We start from the raw sequence: 25,251 nt of genomic DNA, 5'->3' as shown, positions 1-25,251 counted from the left end.
TCCATCCTCTCGCTCTGCACTACCCACTGCCCCCTCTCCCTGATACTCGTCCCAAGGTTTTCACTGATTCTTCTCCATCAATGGCAACACCGATCTCAGCCATGCAAGTCAGCAAAAGAAAGATGAAAACTAAGTTTAAAGTCTAATCGTTGAGCTTCAGTGGTAGGATGGAAACTCTTGGAAGATACTTCAGGGAGTTTTGCATCATTCTGTAGTGAAGCTGCTCTGAGTGAGGTTTAACATCAGTGATTTCACATAAGCGCTGTCTTTGAATCCAAAAGTGAACAAGGAGTGTGGTACTTTTTAAGGGCCAAATTTTGAATTTAAATGTGAATTTATTTTATTAAATAATAAATACCTAAAGCCATCAAGCCATATCAAAGACAAAAATGCTTGCTTCTGTCAAAAGTGATAAATGTGCTCACCAACTGATTTTTACTCATCTGTTTTGCAGTTTACAGTTGTGTTTCTTATATTTTTTTAAACTTGATTATAAATATTGATGAGGAGAAAACCACAAAGGATTAACAAACTTTAAAGGTTTATAATCAAGATCACTGTGTAGTGTTGCTGGGTAACTATACCATTGTGGTGGTTCACCCGGAGATTATTCATTTTGGGACCAGATGAAATTAATCCTTAATGAATACTGAAAGCAAATAACGTGCATATAGGTACTCAGGAAAAAATCGGCACTCACTTCCATGCAACTAATTTATCTACTTCTATTGCTATAGCATGCTTAATCTTTTACAGGAAGAAGTTTACTTTCTTAACATCAGCACTGTCGTGAGAATTGAGGTCTATATATTGAGATATGTATGTACTTCCCCATCGCCTCAGGCCAATGAACATGTGAACAGATTAACCCCTGAAAGGTCAGGCAGTTCTAATTAAAACCTCCAGAACAATGTAGTGCCACTGCAACGCTGGCATGTTTACCAATGGGCAAAGTAATAATGACTTTCCCATGGTTTCTGACTCCTTTAATGCTTGTTATGCTGATTTCTCATAATTTCAGATGCACAATATACCCAGTATGGTCTGCAGGTTGTTCCAGGTTTGTGCTGTAAGCATTGCCTTTCCATTCAGATGTCTGTGGCCTCATTACTTTTGATTAATTTCTGAACTTGTCTTTCCAGACGTCAGTTTTTGGAGGTTTTGGAATAATAAATTGTCAGGGCCACTCCTTGTTCAGTGAGCACCTGGGTTTCTGTAGCCTTTCTCAACCTTTAGATGTAGGATGCTATTTAGATTAAAACAATCATGTTTTCCAGGAAAGCAAGGGCATGTCTACCCCCGCAGGTGCTGGAAGGATGGAGTTCGCTCCACACAGCAGTGTAACTGTGCTGTGCTGTACTGATAAAATAGCTGCCAGACAGGATCAGCATGGAGCATCAGAGCCCAGTGCAGCCCTCTCTGCACCCAGACACTCAGACAGGGACACAATAACTACTTCATCTATCAACAAAGAGGAGCTGGCGGGCCCTGCAGTGCCAGAGCACTGAAACTACCCAAACTAGGAGCCAAACTAGCTTTCACATCCATCATTTTGATCACAGTACCTACCATGTATCTTGGTTGGGAATGGGCCCCTGATGTGAAAAACAAATGCCCTGCTGTGTGTAAAAAGAAAGGCAGAGAAACTGGACCTGTTTCAAAACGTTACCACACGTTTGGGTTTCCATGCATTTGAGAATGGTTTTGTGTAAGAGTATCAAAGATTTCCAGAATAAGATAAACTTAGCTGGAATATTAATGGATTTGGCAACACTAGGCATGCCCCTGGGGCACCCAGCAGAGGTAGTCCCTGCATGCCCTCAAAAGCCAGCACATTGGGACACCCTCACACATGCCCTGTGGAGTTCATCACTGCATGTGCCAAAAGCCCACTGAGTCCTGAATAGACCAAACCTCCTATGTACACATGGTACTACCAGAGGCACAGTCAGAGTCAAGTCCTGGCCATGTGGGGACAACTTAATTTAATGTGTGCAGAAAGTCAGCTAACAAGTCAGCAACTAACAAGTTCCATAGGGCATTTATGCAGAAACAGCTGGTGCACAATAATTTTAATGAAAACAACTGCATGCCATTAAATATACAATACAAGTAGATTTCCTTGCTTGAATCACGTTTTCAACCTATTTCTAGGTCAAAATTACCTCTTCTCTGAAATTTTTTTTTCAATTAGCAGGCTATTACTGTATGTTTGGATAACCACTGCCTTTTGATTACAAAATGTTTTAGTCTTTCTTACCTTTTCTCTTTTACTCCCCTATTACATTGCTGGAGGCTAAGGTTTGTTAAAGTTTTCATATGTGAGATTTACATAATTCAAGCATCTTCTTTTGCTTGAAGATTGTGGATTTTCAAATGGATGTGTTTGCCAGGGTCTTCATAAAAATAAATCAAAATCAGCAGTGATTCCTCCCCCTTTATTCTTTAATTTCCTGCTTCCTGTTACTTATAATTGTCTTGTCCTTGCACTTTTCTTCCACTTTCCCTTATTTTGTCAAAGCAGGCTGTGCAGCAGGAAAATCTGGTCACATGCGTGCCCAAGAGATTTACTGACCTTTGTGCCTTTAAGCCTCCTGAGCAGTTCAAGTCAGAACAGCAAAGACTAAATCTGCTGCAGATTCTTCTTTCTGGAAATAAGTAAGAGGCTCTTCAAGAGGCTCACCGGAGGTATCAATTGCCTTATTTTTGATCTAATCTTACTCTAAGTTCTGAACGTTTATACATTGCTTATAAAGATGGAATCCCTTTTTGGAGTAAAAGTCAAAAGTGATTATCTGTTTTTAGTTGTGTTTAAGATTGGGTGCACAGTGGATTCTCGATTAGAGGCCAAAGTCTGCTCCAGCGGAAGGCTTTGATTTGGAAGCAGCAGGGCTGTCCCTGCCCAGCAGTGAAAGCGCTCAGCTGAACGAGCCTGCTTTAATCTCACTGCGGTCCCGAGCAAACAAGGAAATGAATTCCTGGCCATCTGCAAGGAGAGAAACCCCAGCTTTCTCGGGAAGTGCGACTTCTCTGTACACCTCAGAGTGCAAAAGAGTGCCAAACGAGTGCAACCGGCCTTTCACTTTCTCTGGATTCCTGTTATTTAGGTCTGCAAATAAAACTGGGTATATTCGGTCTTCCCACAAGTAGAAATGGCTTCAAGAGGCCGCGACGAACAGCAGCCAGGGAAATGCAAACGCTTCTTGTCAAATTTATGGGCCGGGGTCATCTTATGTCTGTTCCCCCCGTGCGGTGCAGCCCATCCCACTGACCACCGGGCGGGAGCAGCGAGGCTGGGCTGCCTGAGCTTCCCGACGGGACCCGGGCCGGGAGGGCCCAGGACACCAGCGGGGCAAACCCGGGGAGTAACAGGAGCGGGTCGGTGCCGGGGAGCCCGGCCGGGGGCAGAGCCGTGAGGGCAGCTCAGCCCCGCTAAACCCCCACGGATAGACTTTCATGGACTTTCACATTTGAACCCGTCAGGGGCACCCGCGCCGCCCCAGCCCGCGGCCCGCTGGCGGCGGAAGCGGAAGGGCCGGGCAGCAGCGGGAGCAGCAGCCTCGGGAGCGGCGGGAGCAGCGCTCGGTACCGGCGGTGAGTGCGGGAACGGCGGGGCCGCCTTATCGCCCCTCCAGCGCCCCCCGCGCCGGGCGGGCCCGCCCTGCGCCGCCCCGATAAGGGGCAGGTGGGCGCACTCGGCCTCTCCAGGGGAGCCAAGATGCAGAGGGGTTACCCCCGATCTGTGCGGCAGGAGCTGCTCAGTTACAGCGGCTTAAGTATCGCCAATTGTACCTGTTTGCATATCTATACGTATTAATAGCATGCATAGCTGTGGGTGTTTTACTGCTGAAAGACTCGTTGCTTTAAGTTAAAAACGAGCTGTAGCTGTGGGTTGATGGACCGGGGTGGTTTGCATTATTGTGGTTATTGATGCATCCTCCCAGCCTTACAATATCCTTGAATTACTCTGAGCTTTAATCCTTTTATGTGAACGTGGCAGTAGGTTGGTGATGTTAAGGCATCACCATATCTTACTTCTCCAGATTTAGTTTCCTTTTATGTTTGTTCTTATCTCTGCCCTTCTAAGAAGAGGCTTTCAGCTTTTTAATGAACTGAATAATTATGGCTAGCATCATAAATGTGATTCTCCCAAATCCTCTATTTTAGGGAAGAATCTGAGTGGAAAGTATTAATTAACATATTTTTCCAGTGTCTGCCATTCTGATGCGTTTCATTCTTCCAGAGGCTATAGTTCAAATCTCTGCACTGTTAATGTGCAATGCTACATGAAGCAAGAGGGTTCTTAAAAATGTGCTGATGCTAGTTATTGATTAAATGTGTACCTTGTCTTCTGGGCTGAACTCTTACCTTTAAGATAATTGCATAACATGGTTGTGTAAAGCATACAGTTGGTATCTTATTTGTATTATAGGCCAAAGTGAATCAAAAAGCCTTACATTTTTAGTTATGTTGCTTGATGCAAGAAGATGTCTTTATTTAGGTAACTAAATTCAGGTAAGCAGCACCCACTCGCATGTAGTTGGCTACAAAATGGCAGTGCAAGCTCAGAGTAGAAGAGAATAGTTTGGCACCATCATCCTGTCTTCTCTGACCTCCTACCCCAATAAAACAGATGTACCCCTGCAGTTTGGTTCACCAGTGATTGTCTGCAGCACCAATAGCTGGACTTAGCTCAGTGCAAATCTAGAGCTGTTAGTTCAGTGTAATGATTGTCTTACACCAGGAGATGCTGGCCCATGCCTGATAAGAAAGGCACTCAGACTCTAAGGTATATCAAATGATGTTTTTTAGAGCTAACCCGTTAAAGAAAGAGGAAAGTGTTGGTAGTTGTGCATCTCTTCTGGTGCTGGGAGCCCCAGCTTGTGCAGCATTGAGCAGATCTCACCCAGCACAGTGTGCAGACCCTGTCCATAGCAGGGGTTTTGGTCATTTGAACTGCTGGGGATTCTTTTACAAGAAAACACCTCTATTCATCACTTCTGCTATCAGACAGAAAGGATGCTTGCAGGAGAACTTCCTGCTTCTTTAGATAAAGGCAAGGATGCATAGGTAGCATAATTGCAGGTACAAAGTGTGAGCTACCTGCAGACTCCTGTTACAGGTTGCTGCTGAGGTTATCCTGCAGCTTGTGCATCCCACAGCACAAGGCTTGGCATGAAGTGCAGCATAAGACAAGCCTGGACCTACTCAGGATCACTGTTACAGGCATCCCCAGCTCCTTGGTGTAAAAATGGCCTTCAGGTCAAGATCACTCCAACAGCTCTTCTGTGTCTCTCTGAAAAATAAGTGTGCTATTTGGTGTCTGCTGTTAAATCTACAAAAGTTTGGCTTGAGAAGCTAAGCAAGAAATTGAAAGCATAAACTGTGTGAACACATCCATCAGCTGGGACATAATTATGTGAGGAAAATGACAACACTGAGAAGGCAGACCTATTTTGGGATAGTATGCTATATGGATGCTGAACTCTGAAATTATCCATTCCTCCTACATAGTCAAATGTAACTAACATTGCATTCTTCCACTCTTGGTTATTTTTGTTGCTTTTTGTTTTTAAACAACATTCATGATTTTGGATGCAGCAGAGCTTGGGAAGTAATTAAAAACAGCTAGCCAGCTTTGGAGCTTATCCTGAATGCAGTTTCTTTTTAACTGTTTGAGCAGAAGCATAGATTGTGAGGATGTTGGGACATGCTGTAAGCCCTTCCTTTGTTGATGAAAAAGCTTTGCCATTGTGAGAAGACAAGGTAAATTGCTGCAACTTAAAGAATTGCTGCAAAACTGTTTGTTCTTTTTATTCTTTAGGCAAAAATGCCTGCAACATGCGACTTTATTACACTCCACACTGGGCAGAAGATGCCTCTCGTGGGACTGGGAACCTGGAAAAGTGACCGTGGCCAAGTAAGCAGGGAACAAATGGATATTGTGCTCTCAACTAGTATGTGTGTTTGTGCACTTTTTTGAAAGTTCCAGATCTGAGGTCTGGATCCTTTGCTTGAGGCTGTTCCAGTCTTGAGTCCACTGAAGTTGAATGTATGTATGTGTGTATTTGCCTGACTAAGGCCTAAGGCACAAAGACAGCAGATCCTTCCAGAAAGGAAGATCCCTTTAGACTTGTTAGCCCTGGCCTTGGGCAGTGGTGCTCTGGGACATAAACCCAGAAGAAGTCAGTGAATGGTGTTTCTGTAATATGGTGTTTGACTATTCCACTGGCAAGTCCTCAGGCTGCTGGTCTGACCAGACACCACTCTGGCTTAGGCTGATGATTCAGCAGAAAGCATTATTTTGGGAGGCAGAAACTCAAGTTGTTCTTGTAATAAGTCCTGTTCTAGCAGCCAGCCAATGGTTATCAGGAAAACAAAGAACTTGCTTGGGTCAGCCTGCTTTCAGAATAAAAAGACTCATGTATCATTAGACATTCACTCTGCTTCTGAATGCAGTGAATTGGCAAACACCACACTTGGAAACAATTCTGTGTGTTACTACAAACAGTCTGTGGGAATGTTTGTGTGCTCCATGGTGTGCATGCTATTGTAATGCTTCTCCCCTTTGTCTGTCTTTTCGTATCTCTTTCATTTAGTTAAAAGATACGTTTTCTGGGGAAGAAATTGTATGTACTTCCTGTGAAAGGTAATGTCCACTGCTTGGTGGAATTCCTAGCTGGTGTTCAAAGAATTGTGCAATCACAGAATGATTTGGGTTGGAAGAGACCTTAAAGACCATCTAGTTCCAATTCCCTGCTGTGGGAAGGGAGACCCTCCACCCTGGCCTTGAACATTTCCCAAGATGGGGCATCCACAGCCTCTCTGGATTATGCACTCCACTGCATGTCTGTGCAGTAAATGGATGTCTCGCTTCTACTCTTGTGTGAGCTTTGTGATGTTTTTTGGAGTATGTTGGATGACATTGTGCTCACGACTGGGAGGGAAAGTTAAAATTCTTCTCAAGACATTCAATTCTCTTGTGCCAGCTAGAGGAAAAGGTGGGAAAGAGGCTATGAAAATTAAATCTATTCACAGCCATTTTACTGTGGGTTTTCCTGTCCAAACACTGTCAGGACAGTGGATCTGTTGGGAATAGTTGTACTAATGTGGAAGCTGAGTTAGTGTGAGAGCTCAGTCAGCCTCTTAAATGAGGAAAAGGGTGAATGTGCAGCTTGGCCACTTAAATCATCAAATGACAGCTGAATTAAGTTTGTTAACATGCACAAACTTAATGGATGAATTTCTGTGCACTCAAAACAATGAAATATGCTTTGTCTAAAGCAATTGTCTGAAACTAAACAAACAAAATATGAATGTGTTGTTTATTCTGTGAACTAATTGTTCTGAGAAATGTGACCTTAGAAAGGAACCAGGACAGATCCTGTTTGTGCATAACTTAAACCTAATTCAGTTGGATTTTGCCATAATCAGCAGTGCTGCTGGCAGCTGAACCCCACACAGGATCCAGCCATCTTCTCTGGGTTTCCTTGGAAGTCATTGGGAGTCACTTCCTTGGAATATCGACTGTCTTTAAAGACTTCCTTGTACAAGGAAGGCATATGTATTGAAGGCATAATGTATTGAAGGCATAATCTAGGAAGTGCAGTGAAAAGGGTCAGAGTTACAGAAGTTGCTGCTATTCCTATGGAATAAATGAATTTCTGCTTACCACTTTTGAAAATTCAGAGGTATAGCAACGATATGGCAGTGTCCAGATGATTTACCCTTAAAAAGACATGATGTAGTTCAGGGATAATAAGTATTATTATGAATTAAAGACTAGGGGCCAAAAACCCAGAGAAGCAGAAGAATTAGCACTGATTAAATTTGGTTTAGCTGTTTCCCAGGTAGAGGCCGTCTATCAACAGCCCTTTTGTTCAAGGGCTACATTAGAAGCAAGTGTGGAAATGGATGGCTTTTAAATTATTTTGGGTAAATATTTTGCAGATTGTAATTCTTTCCCTTGCCAAGCTTGAGTAATTTCTTTATTACTGCTGTTACTGTTCCTGACTGTAAACAAGCCTTGACCTTGTAGACAGATCTTAGCAGTCCACTACAAAGGTGTCATTGCAGCCTGTTTTCTAGATATTAATAGGGGGAAAATAATTATAGGATTGACACTGTATAAAATAATAGGATGTTTTGTATTTTACATGATCAAATGCTGGAAATTTGTTTTGCATGTTTCCATAGGAATATGGTGGAGGGCTGTTGAATGGAAGGGAGCACAGTACTGAAGTTTATGAGCTGGCAGCATGAATGAGTTGAAAGAGAAATCCATTCAGACAGGAGTATCAGGAATATCAATATCATGGCTTTTTGATATTGCAGCTGGATTAGCTGTAATCCTTTAATGCTTTGTTCTCTTCTCTCGAGTGAGCCATGCTTTCAACATGGAGGATTGATCCCCACCTGATGAGTAGCCTAACCTGTAGTGGCAGAGGTTGGTTCTGTGGGACAGGGAGGCACAGGGCTTGTATTTCTGTGTGAAACCTTGGAAAAGCTGAAGAGAAGTGCACCTCAGAAAACCAGTCAGACAGGGTGTCTTGTGACAGGATTGCAGCTTTGGGGGAGAATGTTTAGTTCTTGAAGTTTGTTAGACAATATAGAGAATCCTGGTTATGGGCACAAAAAAATTCACTGGTGTTAAGGAAGGGACTTAAATTCAACATTTGAAGGGTAAGAGGCAAACCCCTTTATTTTAGGCAAAACCACCTTATAAACTGGCATTATTTGTCTCGTGGTGCGAGTTCCTTTTCAGCCAATTTTAGTGCAATATTTAGAAACTGTGATATAGCAACACTTGGGTTCTGGTCATAGTGCATCCGAACATCACGTGCACTGATTATTTGGTTTTTTCCTACTTCCTCTCAGCAAAATGACTGCTAAAATGTGTCGAATTTGCAGGAAGCAGGGGTGGCTGGTCAGAGCCTTTTCTTTCCCGGTAGTATCAAACTGTTAAGAGTGGAAATCTCTTCATAATGGCTTGAGGCTGTGCACAAGAGGCTCCTGGGCCACTTGAACTGTGTGTTGCCTGGAAGTATAGAGATGGCTTGTTAGTTTTTTAACCTTGTGAGAGGCAAATTGAAGAATTGGAAATCTAGTAATGAATATTCTATTTAATGGAGACTTACAAATTGTTTCTGAATCTGCCACTGATACTGTGTTCACCCATCTTCAAAAGAGGGTAGGTGGCAAGGCCAAGTCCCTTGGGATGTTTAAATGGGAGTGTAGTTCCTTGGACTTTGCTATAAAGTGAAGGAGAGTGAGGCTCCAACTGCCATACCTGTGTCTGTTTTGGGGCAAACCATTTGAAGAAAGACACGAAACAGCTGATGAGACAGCAGCAACAGTGATGCAAGGTTTGGGAAAGGTGAGTTGTGATCAAAGAGGAAACACATGCAGTTATGTGGTCAAAAGAGGTATGAGAGGAGCTGTGCACTTTGCAGATGTGGGAAAAGCTCTAACAAAGGGCAAGCTGTGAATATCATGTCTGGGAGGAATGGGATGTGCTGTCAGGACCATCTTTGTGAGTCATGTAAAAGACTTTCAGCATGAAGATTTCAAAGCACTGGAAAAGACTGCCTGTCACAAGAAGGGCTGTGACAAATGTGTGTAGGAGCGGTCTGGATTTACTCTGCCCAGCTGTGGGCCTTGAGGATTGACTGGAAGATGTCTCAAGATCCATTCAGACGTACTTTTAGTAAGACCTAACTTTTTAGTTCTGCAGGGATGGATTTGTGAGTCACACTTGAGCTGTGTGACTCAACTTGCCTAATGCAAAGTAAACTCACTAATTGCTCCTTTCCTAGCAGTATTGACAGGCTAAACTAAAGAATATATGGAAAGTTTGAAGGATCCTTTGGCTATTTGTATTTCACAACAACAAATACCCACAGGCATATGAATCTTCAGCTGTCTCTGTTATGTTTTGTTCTCTATCCCCCTACCATGAAATGCATGTACCTCTCTGAAGTTAATCTCAAAAATACAGAACTTCTTGTTTAAAAAAAGTACTTTTTCAAAACTTACTTATGTTATTATTTTTCCCCTCCAAAAATGCCTTTTTTTTTCATGTTTCCTCTTGATTATTTGCCTTTTGTGTGGAACAGGAGCTCTCAGTTCACACTGAAATGTCTTAATGGGCTGGGAATAGCTTACCCAAATACAGATTATTTTTGTCAGCTCCAAACATTATTTAAATTATCAGTCCCAGTTCTTCAGTGCTAGAAATTTCTCAAAACATGCTGATAAAAGAATACAGCCTCTTGTTGATTGCTTTGCAGAGACATGTTTGGAGTGCTTTATTTCTGTTTTTCTGTGAGTGGTGCCTACTTTCATTTATGGTAAACTTTGTGCCTATTTGATTAAAAAGAGTATTAATCTGTTACAGGAAATAGGGGGTTCCAGACACAGAACATTGCTGTTTTTCTGTCCCTCTCCACAGATTTCACCTTTTTGGAGGATAGAAACTGAGTCTTAAAAATCCTTACTATGTCTCAAGTGATTTCAGAATTACCCTGCCCTTGATTTTGTAGTGACCTGAGAAATATCTTTGTCAGGTGAAACAAGGACTGTAAGTACTGTCCTGCTAGAGAAAGGAAGACTTCACTGCTGTAATAGAAGTGCTTTGTCATCCTGGCTAAGGGAAACTGAGCTACACTCCAGTTTTCCTCTCAAAATGCCAAAGAATGTAGTCAGAATATCCTGTGTCTGCTTTTACTGCACTTCTTGACAAGAAAAACAAATCAAATCCACCAGTAGGAGAGAGTTCTCACATTTGATTCTCCATTGCCTTTTTGTAGCATCTGAAAGCAGGACTGACTCTTTGTTTGGTATTACTAATTTTGTCAGCTTTAAATTTGAAAATGCTGGTACTTTGATTAAGTTGTTAATCAAAGTACCAGCATTTTCAAATTTACAGCTACTTTGATTAAGTTGTTAATCAAAGTAGCCCTCTAGCCTTTGTGGACATATTGTTTAATCTCATGACAAGAGGTGTGATCTCACTTAAAATTTGTGGCCCTATTGCATCAAGCCTTATACACAGAATAATTTAGAGTGTCCCAGAGTCTTGAAAGATAAGTTAGTGAGGTGCAGTGTATAGAAATCCTGCACAGATGGGGTGTATTATTCTTTCTGTAGTACTTCAGAAGGACAGGGGTAAGAGAGAATGTGTGCTAACTGTCCACTGGAAGTTAAATGAAACAGATTTTACTAAATGGTCATCAGCCTAATGGGAGATGATGATTCCACTGGCAACTGTAGTAATTCTTCATTCTTGCACAATCATTTATAGAAAATCTTTTTTCAAAAGCTCCTTAGGAGTATTCACAAAGATGCCATTCTGTGTTTCCTTCTGGTTTCTAGACTTGCTCCATATCTGAGGCCCACCTGTGAAGACCTTTGGTACTTGTACTTCATTAGAGCTTTCAAAAGTAGATACAGATTTGAAGTAAAGTGCCTTGGTTTACAAAAACCATTCTGGCTTTTATGTGACAATATGGAGCAAGAGTTGTATTGCTGATGGCAACACCTTCATTGTCAGCAATGTTGAAAGCAAAATGTAAAGTTGTGAGCATCATCAGGCGTATCCCAGCAGCATGACTTTTGCTGTTGTGCAATTATGAGACAAGAAAGAAAAATGTTCCATAAAAGAGCATTGTCTTGGTGATTAAGTGTGAGTGGCTGAACCAAACACAAACTGTGGTGATTCTGGAGTTAGAAGCCAGGCTCCTTCTTTACTGGGCAAGAGGAAATATATTCCAACATATTATACAATATATTCCAACGTTCCAATATATTATCAACTGATGTTGATTTGTCACTTAGGTCAGAAAAGCTGTCTTCCTAAGCCATGACTTATTTGAAAACTGCTTCTTATAAGTCATTGTATATTTAAGAAAAGTGTAACAACTGTAGAGAAGAGTAGGGATTTGGTCTACCTGGTGCATTTTTGCGTGCTGGCTCTGTGTGCATGACCCATTTTCTTGTTCTTCTTGGAATGCCTGCCAGCAGTTTGCTCTTCCCCCCTAAGGACTGTGCCACTGAGACTCCAGATCCTTGTGTTTGAATCGCATGACCTTATACAGGTCTGTGGTTTTTTGGGGGGTGTTCCTCACTAAGTCTCGTAGTGTTTTTTAACTTTTCCCCAGTGCCACATCCCTTTTCTGTGGCTGCATGGGCAGTGTGTTTGTGGTTGCAGGTGAAGGAGGCAGTGAAACATGCCCTCAGCGTGGGCTATCGCCACATTGACTGCGCAGCCGCCTACAGCAACGAAGCCGAGATCGGGGACGCCTTCCAGGAGTGTGTTGGGCCCAACAAGGTAAAAGCACAGGAACTGCCCTGCTGACTCTGTGTTGTGCCAAAACTTCCAGTCCCTTGGGAAGGTAACAGTTGTGGCTTTTCCTGCTGCTCTACCCCAACTGTTTGCTATTTATCACGAGAAGGCATGAAAGAGGGCTTTCTCTCTTCTGAGAGCCCTCCTGGCTATAATGGAGAAGTAAGATTGTCAGGGATATTTGGATGGAACATACAGAAAATGCCTGTGGTGTTTTTTTTTCCTTTTCCCCTTTCAAAGTATCCCAGTTTGGCTACTTTGGGGTTCCCAGAATCAGTAGTTAAAATGTAAAATATTTGTCATGATTTGTATGAAAAGTTAACCCTGACTTTTCAGTCTAGCATGCAATGGGGGATAGCCACAGCAAATTTAGGTTTTTTGTTAATGATAAAATATCAACTGTAGGTTTTTTAGTTATAGATAAAATATGAGTGAGTAAATGTGGTGAATTTTATTTTTTTTTAAACAGTGATTGCATGTGAAAGTTTCATAAACATGACTTCAGAGTCTGCACCTAAATATAATGCAATGTGAGAGGCATTCCTATGTATGAGCTGAGGTGGAATCTTAAATTTATTCCCTAAAGGGGCCAAAAGGATAACCTGTACAACCTCACAGCCCATGGAAAGGAAGTTTTCATGTTCTTGCTCTCCTGCTGCTCTTGCCTTGGCTTTAGGGCAGTCTCTTTGTTATGTGCTTCAGAGAGGCTGTTTTCAGCTTGCCCCAGGGATTCCTCCCTATCAGATGTAGTAACAATGGCAAGCATTTTGTTCAGTTCATATTAGCTAGCTAACTTAGAACTAGAATTTGAATCAAAATTCTTTGAAAAGGAATTTTTAAATATCTTCCTTTTGAACACAACATCCTTTTGTGAAACACAGAAATAATTGAATGGTTGGAAGAGAGAAACTAAGGAATTAATAATTCAAAATTCTTCAAAATAGACTTGAGTGAAGTTTTGTCAGATAAGAGACAGTGAGAAATGTTCTTTCTGATGGAATTCTGTGCTTCCTTTTGCCCAATGTGATCTCCCTTTTCTATTTTATGCTTTCTAGATAACCAGTTCCCCATTGTTTTATTTCTGGTTCTTACCCTTCCAATACAGGGTACAAGGCCTCAGTTCTTAGTGTGTTCCTTCCACAGCCTAGAAACTCCAATGCAGAGGTTTGGGGAATCTTCTGATTATTTTCCCACACTCTTTCCACAAGAAGCAATCTTGGTTTATAGCATGTGATAGTAAAGAAAATTAGCTGGTTGAGGCTGGAATATGTGAATTGCTAAATGGAAATTTGAAAATTTACATATGAATAAGCTGAGTAATCTTTCTTTTGGCCACTGTCACACTTAGTAATGCCTTTAACCCTTGAATTGGAAGGTTTGGAAGAGTGAATATGCGGGAAGAAATTCTTTTGTTTTTCAAAACTTGTAATTGATGAAGTATTTGATATACTTTAAGATTTGCCACTGTGTGTATTTCTCTGGCCCTTCTCCATCCAGTATATTTTTGAAAGGTTTATTTTGTAGGTTCCATGTGTTACCTTTTTAAAAAAAAAAAAAACAACACAACAAACCACAAAACTTCAGTTGTTCTCTTTGTTTAAAACTAATTGGGGAATTGTTGCAATCCTCTTTCTGAAATTGCTCCAGTATATTATGCTCTCTTTCCTTGAAGGTTATTAAAAGGGAGGACCTGTTTGTAACATCAAAGCTCTGGAATACCAAACACCACCCAGAAGATGTAGAGCCAGCGCTGAGGAAAACACTTGGAGATATGAAACTGGATTACCTGGACCTGTACCTCATGCACTGGCCTCATGCCTTTGAGTAAGTTCTAGATGCAGAATGCAGAAACACCAGTTTTACATAAGTGGCTCATGTTATATCCTGAGGATGTTCTTTCTGAGCTGTGAATTTCTTCCTGCTTATGCTGCCTGCAAGGTGTTTTTTTGTGTTTAAAGTTTAAAACAGTCTACTGTCTTCATCTAGGCAGTGGAGAAGTGTAGCAGCTGTTCTTGGTTCTGCCATTGGTCTACCTGGTAACCTTGAGGAAATACCAGAACCGCTTTGTGCCTTAGTTGTACTGGTCTGGAAAATGGGAATTAAGTGTTTCATAAAGACAACACTTTTCACTTGTAGTTATTAACTATACTGGAGTGGACAAGCACATGCAGTATCATGGTGGTACCTGTATGACGTGGAAGTTTTCCAGTTAAGTGTTAAATGCCTTTATCCTACAATCTCATGAGAAGCACAGTTCCATACTCTATTTCCGTGTAGATGTGGACGTAGTTGTTTCTCCACCCAACTACAATCAGCAAAAAGGCAGGAGGAGTAAATCTCCTTGACAAAGGTTTGCTGGTAGAGTTGGTCCTGCCTTAGGGCAGGTAGAGTAGATCAGAGGGGTCCATTCAGGGCCTGGATCCATGTCTGAGATAGTTCACATGGACTGTTGCCATGTCTGGGACCTGTCTTTCAGTTTAAAGGGCCTCTGTTCTGCAAATCTGAGAATGTTTTTCCCCTTCTAGTCACATGAACTGAATTTTAGACATGTCATATACTAATGATAAGATTAAAGATGCTCAAAGTATAAATATATTCCTCAGCATAACAGAATGAGGAAGTGTTTTTACTAGAACTGGTCTGGAGGAAGAGCTGGGAAAAATTCCCCCTGTTGTGCAACAGGTTTGCTTTTCATTTGCTTGAAAAAAAACCACCCCATCAAACATTGCTTTGATAATGACACATAAAACAAATAATAATGTATGTTTAGATAGTACTAATGTTTAAATTTAGATTATATTGTGACACTGTTGACAAAACTGACAGTCTAATAAAGCAGTTTAATTTCTTTTCGCATTGGAAACAGTATACTCTGCAGTTTTCCATTATTTGTATGTAACTGTTTTAATGCATGCTTATTTATAATGTCTGCTGCATTGGGAGGCTAAGCTAAGGAATGTTATTTATAGAAAATTAACTGATGAAAATCACAGTGCCTTTAGGTCTTGAAAATTACTCTCACTTAATACAGTACTCTTGACATATGAAGCTGTTCTGACTTGGAAGCTCGTAAGGCTTTCAGAGTTATTTTTGGTTCTAGATTTAACAGCGACATGAAGAACCACCTCCCCTTGTCCCTAAGTACTGCCATTTTTCACACCATTCACTGCTTAGTTAGAGCTGTCTAAGAGTCTCATGGGTGAACTAGCAGAGTCCTGTGGTGATGATGGAGCAGGGCTCTCCCAGGGGGATTGCTGGTACCCTTCTCAGTATGGACTGCTCATAGGTGAGACCAGTCATAGGTCTCACCCCTTTGGCTGTGGGGTGTCACTTGGCACAGCTGGGTACTTTGTGTCTGTTTAGGTGGGCTTTTTCATTGTTTTGTTTTTGTTGTTTTTTTTATGTTTTGGTATGACTAATTGGAAGGAAACACACCTAACCTATAAACAACATGTAAATATTAGGACTTGTGGGAGAATCTGTGCTTGTATTAAGTAGTGACACAGCTACAGAATCCAGAGGGAGTGGGAAGGCCAGTGTCCTTTGAATACGGTTTCTCCTAGATAGCTCTTAAGCCCAGATCCCTTTGGTAGCAACTCCAAGCTGCCCTCTTGAGTTACTGCTCCCTAAATCAGCTGTTTTATGGGGATCAAAGTGTGCAAAGAGCTGCTGGTGTGTACAGTGGTTTATCAGTTCTGTGTAGTCACTGCTGTATAGGTGAGTATTTCAAAGTGCTGTGTAACAACTTTAAGTAGGAAAGACTGTCTTGTGTAATAACTGCTTATCGGTTAAGTCATGAAATAGAATTGAACAGACAGATTCATTCAGTTTGTACTCTGTCCTTCAGACTATGTAGAAACTTTCAAGACTACTGTGAAGAAGGTTTCTTTGAGTGAGTGAAGAACTAAAATAATTTGGTGCATGTACTTACACTTCACCTTTGATACTGTAGACGAGGGGACAATCTCTTCCCAAAGAATCCCGATAACACGATGCGTTATGACTACATTGATTATAAGGATACCTGGAAGGCAATGGAGAAACTGGTGGAAAAAGGTCTTGTGAAGGCCATTGGGCTGTCAAACTTCAACAGTCGTCAGATCGATGATGTATTAAGTGTGGCTACTGTGAAGCCAGCTGTGCTCCAGGTAAGGTGGACAAAGGAGACAAATACCTTTCCTGTTTGTCCATAAGAGTGAAGAATTTGCAAACCAATGTCATGTATGTAGCACAAGAGTTGCAGCTTCTTATTTGCAGGGAAGAATATAGCCAGCTCTGCAGGAGCAGGCATACAGAGACTGTTTTTCCAGGCATATTGAAAAGGAGGCCTACATCCATGTTCCATGGATATTTATACTTGCTTAGATGAACAGGTCTTTGGAAGAGCTCATGCTCCATGTGAGGAACAATTTAGTCTGTAAAAAGGAAAGATTGTGAGGGAGTAACTTGGATCCCTGCTGCATAGAAGTTCCTTGCATGTTGGATGATCAGTTTGAAGGGAAAGTCCAGCACCAAGCTCAGGTGATCTGTTCTTTGTTTCCTGTAAGCTTAGCCTACCAGACACTTCTTTCTCCTGGTAGTGACTTGAGTTACTAAGGTTAACTTAAACCTTATCCTCATAAGGTTTTCTGGAATCTGGAATGAACTTTTGTCCTTGACTTCTTGTTTGTTTCACTGTATGTTGCTATCTGTTCTGTAGCCACTCATTGTGGGTCATTTTAATAGGTGGAATGCCATCCTTACCTAGCTCAGAACGAGCTGATTGCTCACTGCCAGAAGCGAGGCCTGGTGGTCACTGCCTACAGTCCCCTTGGCTCTCCAGATCGCATGTGGAAACACCCAGATGAGCCTGTGCTGCTAGAGGAACCTGGGGTCAAAAAAATTGCAGAAAAATACAGCAAGTCACCTGCACAGATCGTCCTCAGGTACAGAATAATTGTGGAGAGGCGTGGTGTTTGGGACCCAGTCTTCAGTCAAGCAAAACATACAGCCTAGAAGGAATCCACTTAAAGTGTGTCAGGGAGGGCTTAAAATCACAGGGAGTCCCAAAAGCAAACCCCACTTGGTGCTTGTTTTACAAAGCTAGTAGAGTTGGTCCTGCCTTAGGGCAGGTAGGCTACATCAGAAGAGTCCATTCAGGGCCTGGATCCATGTCTGAGATAGTTCACATGTCTGGGACAGCACCTTTTCTGCTGGGAAACAGGAGTAGGACAATTAAGGCAGCAGTGTACCACACGTGAGTGCTGCCCACTGAATTTGCATCTGGCTGGTTCCTTGAAGCCTCTAGTGCTTGCTGCTGCACTCAGGTGGGCTCCCAGGAAGGAGGGCTGAGGAAAAGACTTGCCTCCTTTGTACTGAAGAACTATTTGCTGTTTTGTTTTTATATAGCCAGGTACTGGATATTAAGGAACAAGGTGACTGAGTGATACCCAGAATGTGATCAGCACCTTGTAAACTAAGATTGGATATTTTCCTAATATTTCTTGACTGGCTTTGTATCCATCAGTGTCACTACACAGTCTTGGGCAGTAGCAGGTTACCCAGAGAGCTGAATGTGTTCAAGATCTTTTGCTCAAGCCTCTAGACAGGAATTTCAGGGATCTGGGTTTTCATTTAGTTTCTGAGTGGTTGTCAGGTTAGAACTTGCTTGAAATGCCTAAGTATGTTTTTTTGACTGTTTCTGGGGGTTTTAGCTTAAAACAGCTTTTGGGTGCTTGTTCCAAGGCATGAACATCCTCCCCTCTCTAATTAATTCAGTTGTTACTGTCTTGCTTGAGCTTGGACGTACCAGGTCCTAATACAATACTGTATTAGGAGGACTGTGTCACTCCTGTGGAGATTTTTATTTCACAGAAGTGGCATCTCTGCTGCCAGAGATTATTACTTAACTAAAATAAATACTTATTGTCCTTGGACTACACACACAGACAAGTCTCCCACCTCCTCTTGCAGATGGCAAGTGCAGCGTAAAGTGGTTGTCATTCCTAAGAGTGTCACTCCTGCTCGCATTCAGCAGAATCTGCAGGTAAGCTGAAATGGAGGAGTTTCAAAAATGCCCTTTTCATGTGAGTAATTGCTGTACAGTCCTACACGTTGCAGAGCAGCAAGCTCAGGCACTTGGTTCATACTTGTTCATCAATGTATGCACACGCTGGGGAGGGAGGGTGAAGATGTTTTTTGAAAACAAAGGATGTGTTTCAAACAACTTGGTGTGTGTGTGCAATGTGTACATGCACAGTCTTGTTATCAGAAGGTAAAGAATGTACTTTGTAGAGGTCTAATTGAAAAATCTGTACTTAATTTTTTTTTTGAGACACAAATTTATTGATATAGAGTCTTCTAATTATGCTCAATGACTCTTATTCATGAGTAATAGTTGCTCTATTCTGCAAGTGAGGGCTGGTGACTACTTCTCCACCAAACTGCCATTCTAGTGATGCTGAAGGAGTAAGCGTGGTTCACTTCTGCTCTGAAGTAGAGACTTCAGAAATTATTTGAAAACCCTGACTTTAAATAATCTCGAGGGATGTTTCTGAATCACCTCCTTGGGTCTTTTTTCATAAAGATTGGCTGGTTACATACTTGTTTTTAAGTAAGGGATTGTTTATACAACTGTTACTCTCATTAATCCACATTCTGGCATGTAGTGTGCTGCTAGAAATCTCAACAAATTCCCATAAATTCTGCAGTCGCTTGAGGTTTAGATCTACATGGAAACAGAATATTTATCAAATAGGCAGCACTTAGTGTGAGAAGCAGTCCCACTGCTTTCTACCTTAGTGGCAGAGCACTATGCAGTACCAGTGTAAGCTTAGAGCTGGCAGGTGTGTGAACAGCTCGGACTTTAAGCCTTTGCTTTGGTGTTTGTTATGAGTTCCATTGTAATTTCATATTTATTAGCAGAAAACAAACTGATGGCAACCTATGGTTATTGAGTAAAGCCTCTGGTTTTTGTTCTCAGGTGTTTGACTTTAGCCTTACAGAAGAGGAGATGAGCCACATTGGAAGCCTGAATAAAAACTGGCGTTACATTGTGCCAATGATCACGGTAAATTTCTTGTGTTTCCAATAGTTTTCAATATGTGCATATGGCGAGCACTTGGGATTTTTACAGTTTTGTTTCTTTAGTGTTCTCATCAGAACTACTTACTCAAAAGAACACTGCATCTTCTTAGGGTATCTAAGATGAAAGAATTTTTCAAAAGCTGGGTACAGAAAAGGCAGCTTGTTGAAAACTTCTATCCTCTGTTTTGGACATGGGTGGCTCCCTCTTGAGTTCTCATTACTGACTCCCATGGGTCTTTAAGTCAGAGTCCCATTTTCAAAGCTCACCAAGGTCCTGCTGATTTGTTCTTCTCAAGTCCAAGCAGGCTAAGCTCCATGGCATTCCTCCAGAAGTACTCCTTGTACCAGCTGTCACTTTCTGCTTTGTACCATGAACCTCTAAGATCAGTGAAGAATCAGGGTGCTGCTGCTTCTCCACATCCATGGTGGAAGTCACATCAAGGAATTTGTCCCCTCCCCTCCGCTGCATGTCCCCCTTTTCAGAATCTGTTCTAATGACCTTTCTCCTATGTAAGGAGTTTGGATTAAGCTGATCTATTTTTCTTCCCAAATCCATTAGCTGCATCTTTTAGCATCAGTGATTTACTGTGTCACATGAACCTTTACCTCATGTGCTAGCAGATGCCAGTTTGTTTTTAGAGAAGCTGCTGCCTTGTAAGCCTTGAAGTCCTCGTGGTCTTTCCTTTATTACAGTAAAGGACCTAAACTTGTTCCTTTTCCTTTGTTGCAAAAAAGAGAGTAATGCCTTGTTATCTCCTGTCTTTATAGTGTTTCTCACTTCTTGTCCTGTTCTGACTTTACAACAGAAAGCCGTTGCCATTCCCTGGTGTATCACTGGCCAGGATATGGTAACTGTAACAAGTTGCTGTAGTTGTGCCTATAATGAATCTGAAGTGATTTATCCCTTCTCTGCCATACAGTACACTGTACAGATACAGGAAATCTCAGCAAATTTGGGAGCTGTCAAACACAGCCTGGCCTCTTCAGTGCTTTGCCTGTAAATTATCCTTCAGTAGTGGCTTCTGGCTGTAGTAATTCCTTTGGGAAATTTTCTCCAGGATTTGTCATTGTGAGTTTTTTGAATACTTGAGAGTATATCAGTGACCAGTCCAAGTTAGAAAAGAAGCTGTGAATGTGTGGGAAATTATTGTCTCATATCAATGGTAGATATGTGTTACAGCTTTCACTGTTTGTCATGCTTACATGAGCCTCAAGGCCATCCTTTTAACTGTATGTGTGCATAAATATAAACCCTCACATTCCTGCAGCCAAAGTTCTCTGTGGTTATGGATCAGGAGCCTGTATACCAAACAAGCAGCTTAGCTGCTGATCTGTGTGAATGGGGTAGTGACAAGCACACCTGCTGCTGACAATATGTTTCCTTCAAGTGTTTTGCTACTCAGGCTGCAAACAAAGTTGTTTTGTTAATGAAACTGCAAAATACATTTAAATGTAGCCTGGCTTGAATGAGCCAGGGATAATTCATGTGCTTTTGTTAACTGGGAGACCTGATCAGATCACAGGGACTCGCAAAGGAGAGATGAAATACAGTTCAAAGTGGCAGCCCAGCCAGCTTGAGAAAGGGTGAATGTGATGCAGCTGAGCTTCAAAGATATTGCCATATTGTCAGATAATGAGACAGGAAGAAGCAAGATAAGTAGAGTTAAATCACAGCTCTGTAGCTCTAAGATCTCTAATGGAACCTTTTGTCTCCTGCCCATCCCTTCTGGGCTTATTGGAAAGAATTTTTATCAACTATGAATTAAAATTCCTGTCTAACCTTTCACACCTGTCTCCGCTATGAATTTGATTTAGTGTCTGGATTTCAAAGTGTGGTATGAGTGACAAGAGAGCTGCTGTCATAACTGATGAGACCGTTCTTCTAGGCTTTACTTCATTGATCTATAGCCACAAGTTCTTCAAATTGTGCCACTCTCTTCCTTGTCGTGTATGTTTAAAGCCTATGGGGAAGATATTACATTGCATGTAGACAATTAAAATTGCTTTATACTTTTAACTGTTCATTATCTGGATAGAGTTTGGAAGTTCCCTTGCACCAATCTGAAATCCAAACATTTGGAAACATATAATTGGCCAAGGAATATACTTAAATGACTGTCAGGCCAGGAAAGGAGGAATGTAGTGAGCACATCACGATCTTTTTGTAAAAGTTAGCTACTCTTGACCTGCAGGTGTGTGCATTGCTGATTTTATCCCCCCACTTCTCTCACATTCCTAGAGTAGACTGGAATCAGTGATGTGAAACATTGCTTCTGGCAGCTGCTGTCTTGGCCTGCTGTGAACAAGAATGCTTGCTTGTTCTGTGTGGACAAATATGCAGGGGGACAGAACTGGGGGAGAGAGTGAAGAATATGAATTCTAGGAACATGAGGAAACTGTTGGCTTTCAAGAGAACTTGAGGAAACCTGAAGCTACTGTGACACTTCTGTTTTAAGGATTGCCTTCAGCTGACAGCTTCCTTGCAGGTCTATTTTAATCGGAGCATTAGTCAAATGTTACACAGTAACATCTTCGTTCTGTGCTCTGCAGTGCCCCCAGGTGACTCCTTTCCTTTAAACAGCTCATTGCAGGAATTCCAGTCGCTTTGAAATGCAGGTTTTATATTCAAAGCTAATGGGACACTTTCTACTTGGTTTGGAAGTCTCCGTGAGTTCCTCTATGCCCACAACATTTTGAGTGATCACTACCACCACGCTTATATGTATAAAAATCAAAGATTTCTCTAATATAACTTTTATTGAGGCATTAGTCGTTTAACTTAAGTTTTGGGTGGATGGTGCTTGCCTGACACGTGGGGAGGTGTGTGCTGTGGGCCAGTGCTGCACCCAGACTTCCCCAAAAGTTACAGATGAGGTTTTACCCCAGTTACATGGAAGTTGGGGGTGTTGCAATGGACTTGGTGCAATAGAAATGCAAGTCGTCTATCTGAATGCTTTGAGGTGGGATGTAGGAACTGAGACTTTTGCATGGCCATGTCTGGTTTTGGGCCAGCCCGAGCCTCTGGTTATCTGTGAGTATTGGTTTCAGTGCTCCCATTTTACAGCTGGACAAGTTGGTCTACTGTGGAAGTGTTCCTAAAAGGAGTTCAGTGACACTATTAATGCCTCAATATATGACCCCGAACAATGTGTTTCATCTTATCCATCTCTAAAATTGGCAGCCAAGCAATTCTCTATAATGGAAGCATGGACAAAGGCTCCAATTCCAATAAAGTGTTTTGAAGCGTGCATGTTCCAGCACTTACTCAGTAACAGCTACAAGGCCCGAGGCTTTTAACTATCCTTAGTCTAATTCTTCAAGTCTCTGCAGCTTGAGAGACTCTTGCTCTAGGCTACAGAAATCTGTCTTTTCTTTCAAGAAAGGCTTAGAGGACCTGGGAGTAGAGGGAGGAGCTCTTGTTTAAGCTGAAAAATGTACTCCCAGATTTTTGTGATACAAAGTTTTAGAGATCTAAATCATGGAGAACTTGAAACTGTGAGTAAAAATGGATTTATTTTTCTGACTTGAGTCTGTCTTTTTTTTCACAGGTGGATGGAAAGCTAGTAGCCAGAGATGCTGGACACCCTCACTACCCGTTTAATGACCCCTATTAACTACTGGATAATCAGGTGTTAAAGTAATGCTCCTGTAATTGCCCTTCTACAAAGTAATTGTTGCACCGTCCAAATGAAAACCTTCCTTCCCAAGCAGGTTTTCCTACAGTGTACTCCTGCCTGGAGATCCTGTAGCTTCTGTTCTAAAGTTTGTGGATTTATTACAATAACTGCAAGCTGGCTCCTGGAGGCATCAGATATTTTGGAGATTAGATAAAGAGTAATGGAGTCTAAGTTCCAAACACATCGTTATCAGACAAGGGCATTACTTGGAGCAATTACTTCGGTTACTACTGTGAAATGGTTTTGAAAATTTCGGTTACTACCATGATGAGGGAAAAAAAAGAAGGGTGAAAGCGTGAAAGTTTTTTTAAGGCTAAAGAATTGCTCAGCCATCAACTTTGATATCTTTATTAATAATTTTTTACACAGGGAATGAAGTAAAATGTGCTATAGCTGCACTATGTCTATAAACTATTCATTAAAACCCAAGTAATCAGCCATGCCCAGTGCTTTTATCCACTTCATAGGACTTTTGGGACCTAGACTTGTCAATTTTCTCTTTCTTTTAATTTGCCTGTAGATTTGAGGAGAATAAAAGCAGACCCTGGAGCAGGCCTTCAGGGTAATCCTCTCTCTTGCTTGTCACAGTGCTGGGTTTCAGCTCTGATCCTTTCACAAAAGCCACAAGAAATTTTCAGCAAGTCTTGCAGAAAAAATCCTGCTTTTCCTGTGAAGCTGCCCAGTGTTTCTTAGCCAAAAATGTCCATTTTGAGTTCTGGAAGATCACAAAATTAGTTCCTAATTGTACAGTAAGACCAAAGACCTGTCAGAGCTCCCAGTGTTTTAATGTTGCATTTTTGGCTGCTGCCAAAAAATGTCTTTGGTTGATACTTAGGAGAGCTCCTCCTGTGTCCTGCTGTGCCACTGACCTGCCTTTTGTGCCTGTTTTCTTAATTGCCATGTCTCTGTGTTCCCCTGGCAGGGACTCATTTGCTGAGTGCTGATGCACCCGTGGACTGGAACTCCAGCTCTAAGCACAGTTTTCTTTTGTTTCAGTCTCCTAATGAACTGGTTGGTCATCTGAGCACAAAGGGCATAAAGTGTTAGTACCTACCTGTGCTCTGGTGGTGACACTTTCTGTGGCATTAGAAACATCAACACTTTCTTTTGGTCCTCTCTTCCTGTTAAATAGGATTAATTTTTTCCCCACAGTAGTAGCAAGCAATTAGAAAAATAGTCTTGTATATCAAATAGTTCAAAAGTTAAAGAACTAGACACTTTAATTTGGATAACCTCATTTGCCATAGGCCTATAGCAGATCTGTGTATTCATTTTGAGCCTTCTCAGGTAATTCCTGCCCTGGGCCTCACAGTGTGCAGCTGAACTGGGAAAAAAAGTGACACCCATTTATCACTCCTTGTAAACCGCAGGCAAAATTTCAGGAACTTCCTTTGTAAAATGTTTCCTAACTCCTGATGAACTTGCCTCAGTGGAGGAAGCCATTGGACCTCATTTAGGATTCTTTACTAGACTGGACATTTTCTCCTAAGGAAAATTAAATTCCTGTTGGTTTCTTTAATTGTTCTACTCAGACACGATGCCTTTGAATATGGTTCTTGTTGCAGTCATTAAGCAAGCAATTGCACTTTGAAGGCACTCTGGAGACTGCAGCCATCCTGCCAAGGACAGTGGCTTTTCTTGCTTGTTTCACGTGCATTTTTGCTTGTTTAAATAAATTCTGTACGCACTGTATGACTTTGAGACTTTTTCCCCCTGCCTCTTATCTCAAGGCCCCAATTAACTTTAGTTATTTCTCAGAGTAAGAGTGCCTAAGTGGGCTGGGAGAATTTCCAAGAAAAGCACATTAAAGCTGTAGCCCTGTGAGCCCCACACTTCCCAGCTCTGTTCCTGCAGGGAGAGACAGAGCGGGGTTGAAGCTGGAGAACTTTTACCTTGAAATAGCAGAGCCTGAAGGTCTTAGTGCTGGGCTGTGCTGTGACAGGGCAGCGGCCCTGTCAGCCCTACCTGCTCTTGTGTTCATGTGCCACGGGAGAGCCGAGCCATCTGCGTTAGCTGGGCAGAAACCCGGGGCCTGTTCGCCTGAAGGGACCGAGGGCGGGTGTAGGGCCCGGGCCGGGCTGCCAGAGGCTCCCGGGCTCCCGGCTGGGTGCAGAGTCCGGGCCGGGCTATCAGAGCCTCCCGGCTGGGTGCAGAGCCCGGGCCGGG

General features: G+C 42.0%; 1 protein-coding gene and 1 long non-coding RNA gene across 2 annotated transcripts; one reads left to right on the top strand and one right to left on the bottom strand.

Annotated features, from left to right (window-relative positions):
- The first annotated feature begins 3,437 nt into the window (after window positions 1-3,437).
- AKR1A1 (aldo-keto reductase family 1 member A1) lies at window positions 3,438-24,777 on the top strand. The gene is made up of 9 exons (XM_002194496.6): window positions 3,438-3,594; window positions 5,825-5,920; window positions 12,209-12,328; window positions 14,016-14,167; window positions 16,296-16,491; window positions 17,069-17,268; window positions 18,296-18,368; window positions 19,305-19,391; window positions 22,957-24,777. Exons 2-9 carry the CDS (start codon window positions 5,831-5,833, stop codon window positions 23,020-23,022), a joined length of 984 nt encoding a protein of 327 aa, XP_002194532.1. The 5' UTR covers window positions 3,438-3,594; window positions 5,825-5,830; the 3' UTR covers window positions 23,023-24,777.
- On the bottom strand, window positions 8,139-16,369 carry LOC140684606 (uncharacterized). Its single transcript, XR_012057086.1, has 2 exons — window positions 16,275-16,369; window positions 8,139-9,037 (listed from the first exon to the last, which is right to left on the bottom strand). It is a non-coding gene; the product is annotated as an uncharacterized lncRNA (long non-coding RNA).
- Window positions 24,778-25,251: the final 474 nt, after the last annotated feature.

This window comes from Taeniopygia guttata, chromosome 8, assembly GCF_048771995.1.
Source record: "Taeniopygia guttata chromosome 8, bTaeGut7.mat, whole genome shotgun sequence".
NCBI lineage: Eukaryota > Metazoa > Chordata > Aves > Passeriformes > Estrildidae > Taeniopygia > Taeniopygia guttata.
This window is presented reverse-complemented; position numbering and strand designations above follow the sequence as displayed.

Bases quoted from the DNA above. Each gene is read 5' to 3' on its own strand.
- AKR1A1 (XM_002194496.6), top strand. From the start codon at position 5,831: ATGCCTGCAACATGCGACTTTATTACACTCCACACTGGGCAGAAGATG. The intron at 14,168-16,295 runs GTAAGTTCTAGA...TTGATACTGTAG, and splicing joins CACTGGCCTCATGCCTTTGA to ACGAGGGGACAATCTCTTCC. The intron at 17,269-18,295 runs GTACAGAATAAT...CTCCTCTTGCAG, and splicing joins CCTGCACAGATCGTCCTCAG to ATGGCAAGTGCAGCGTAAAG.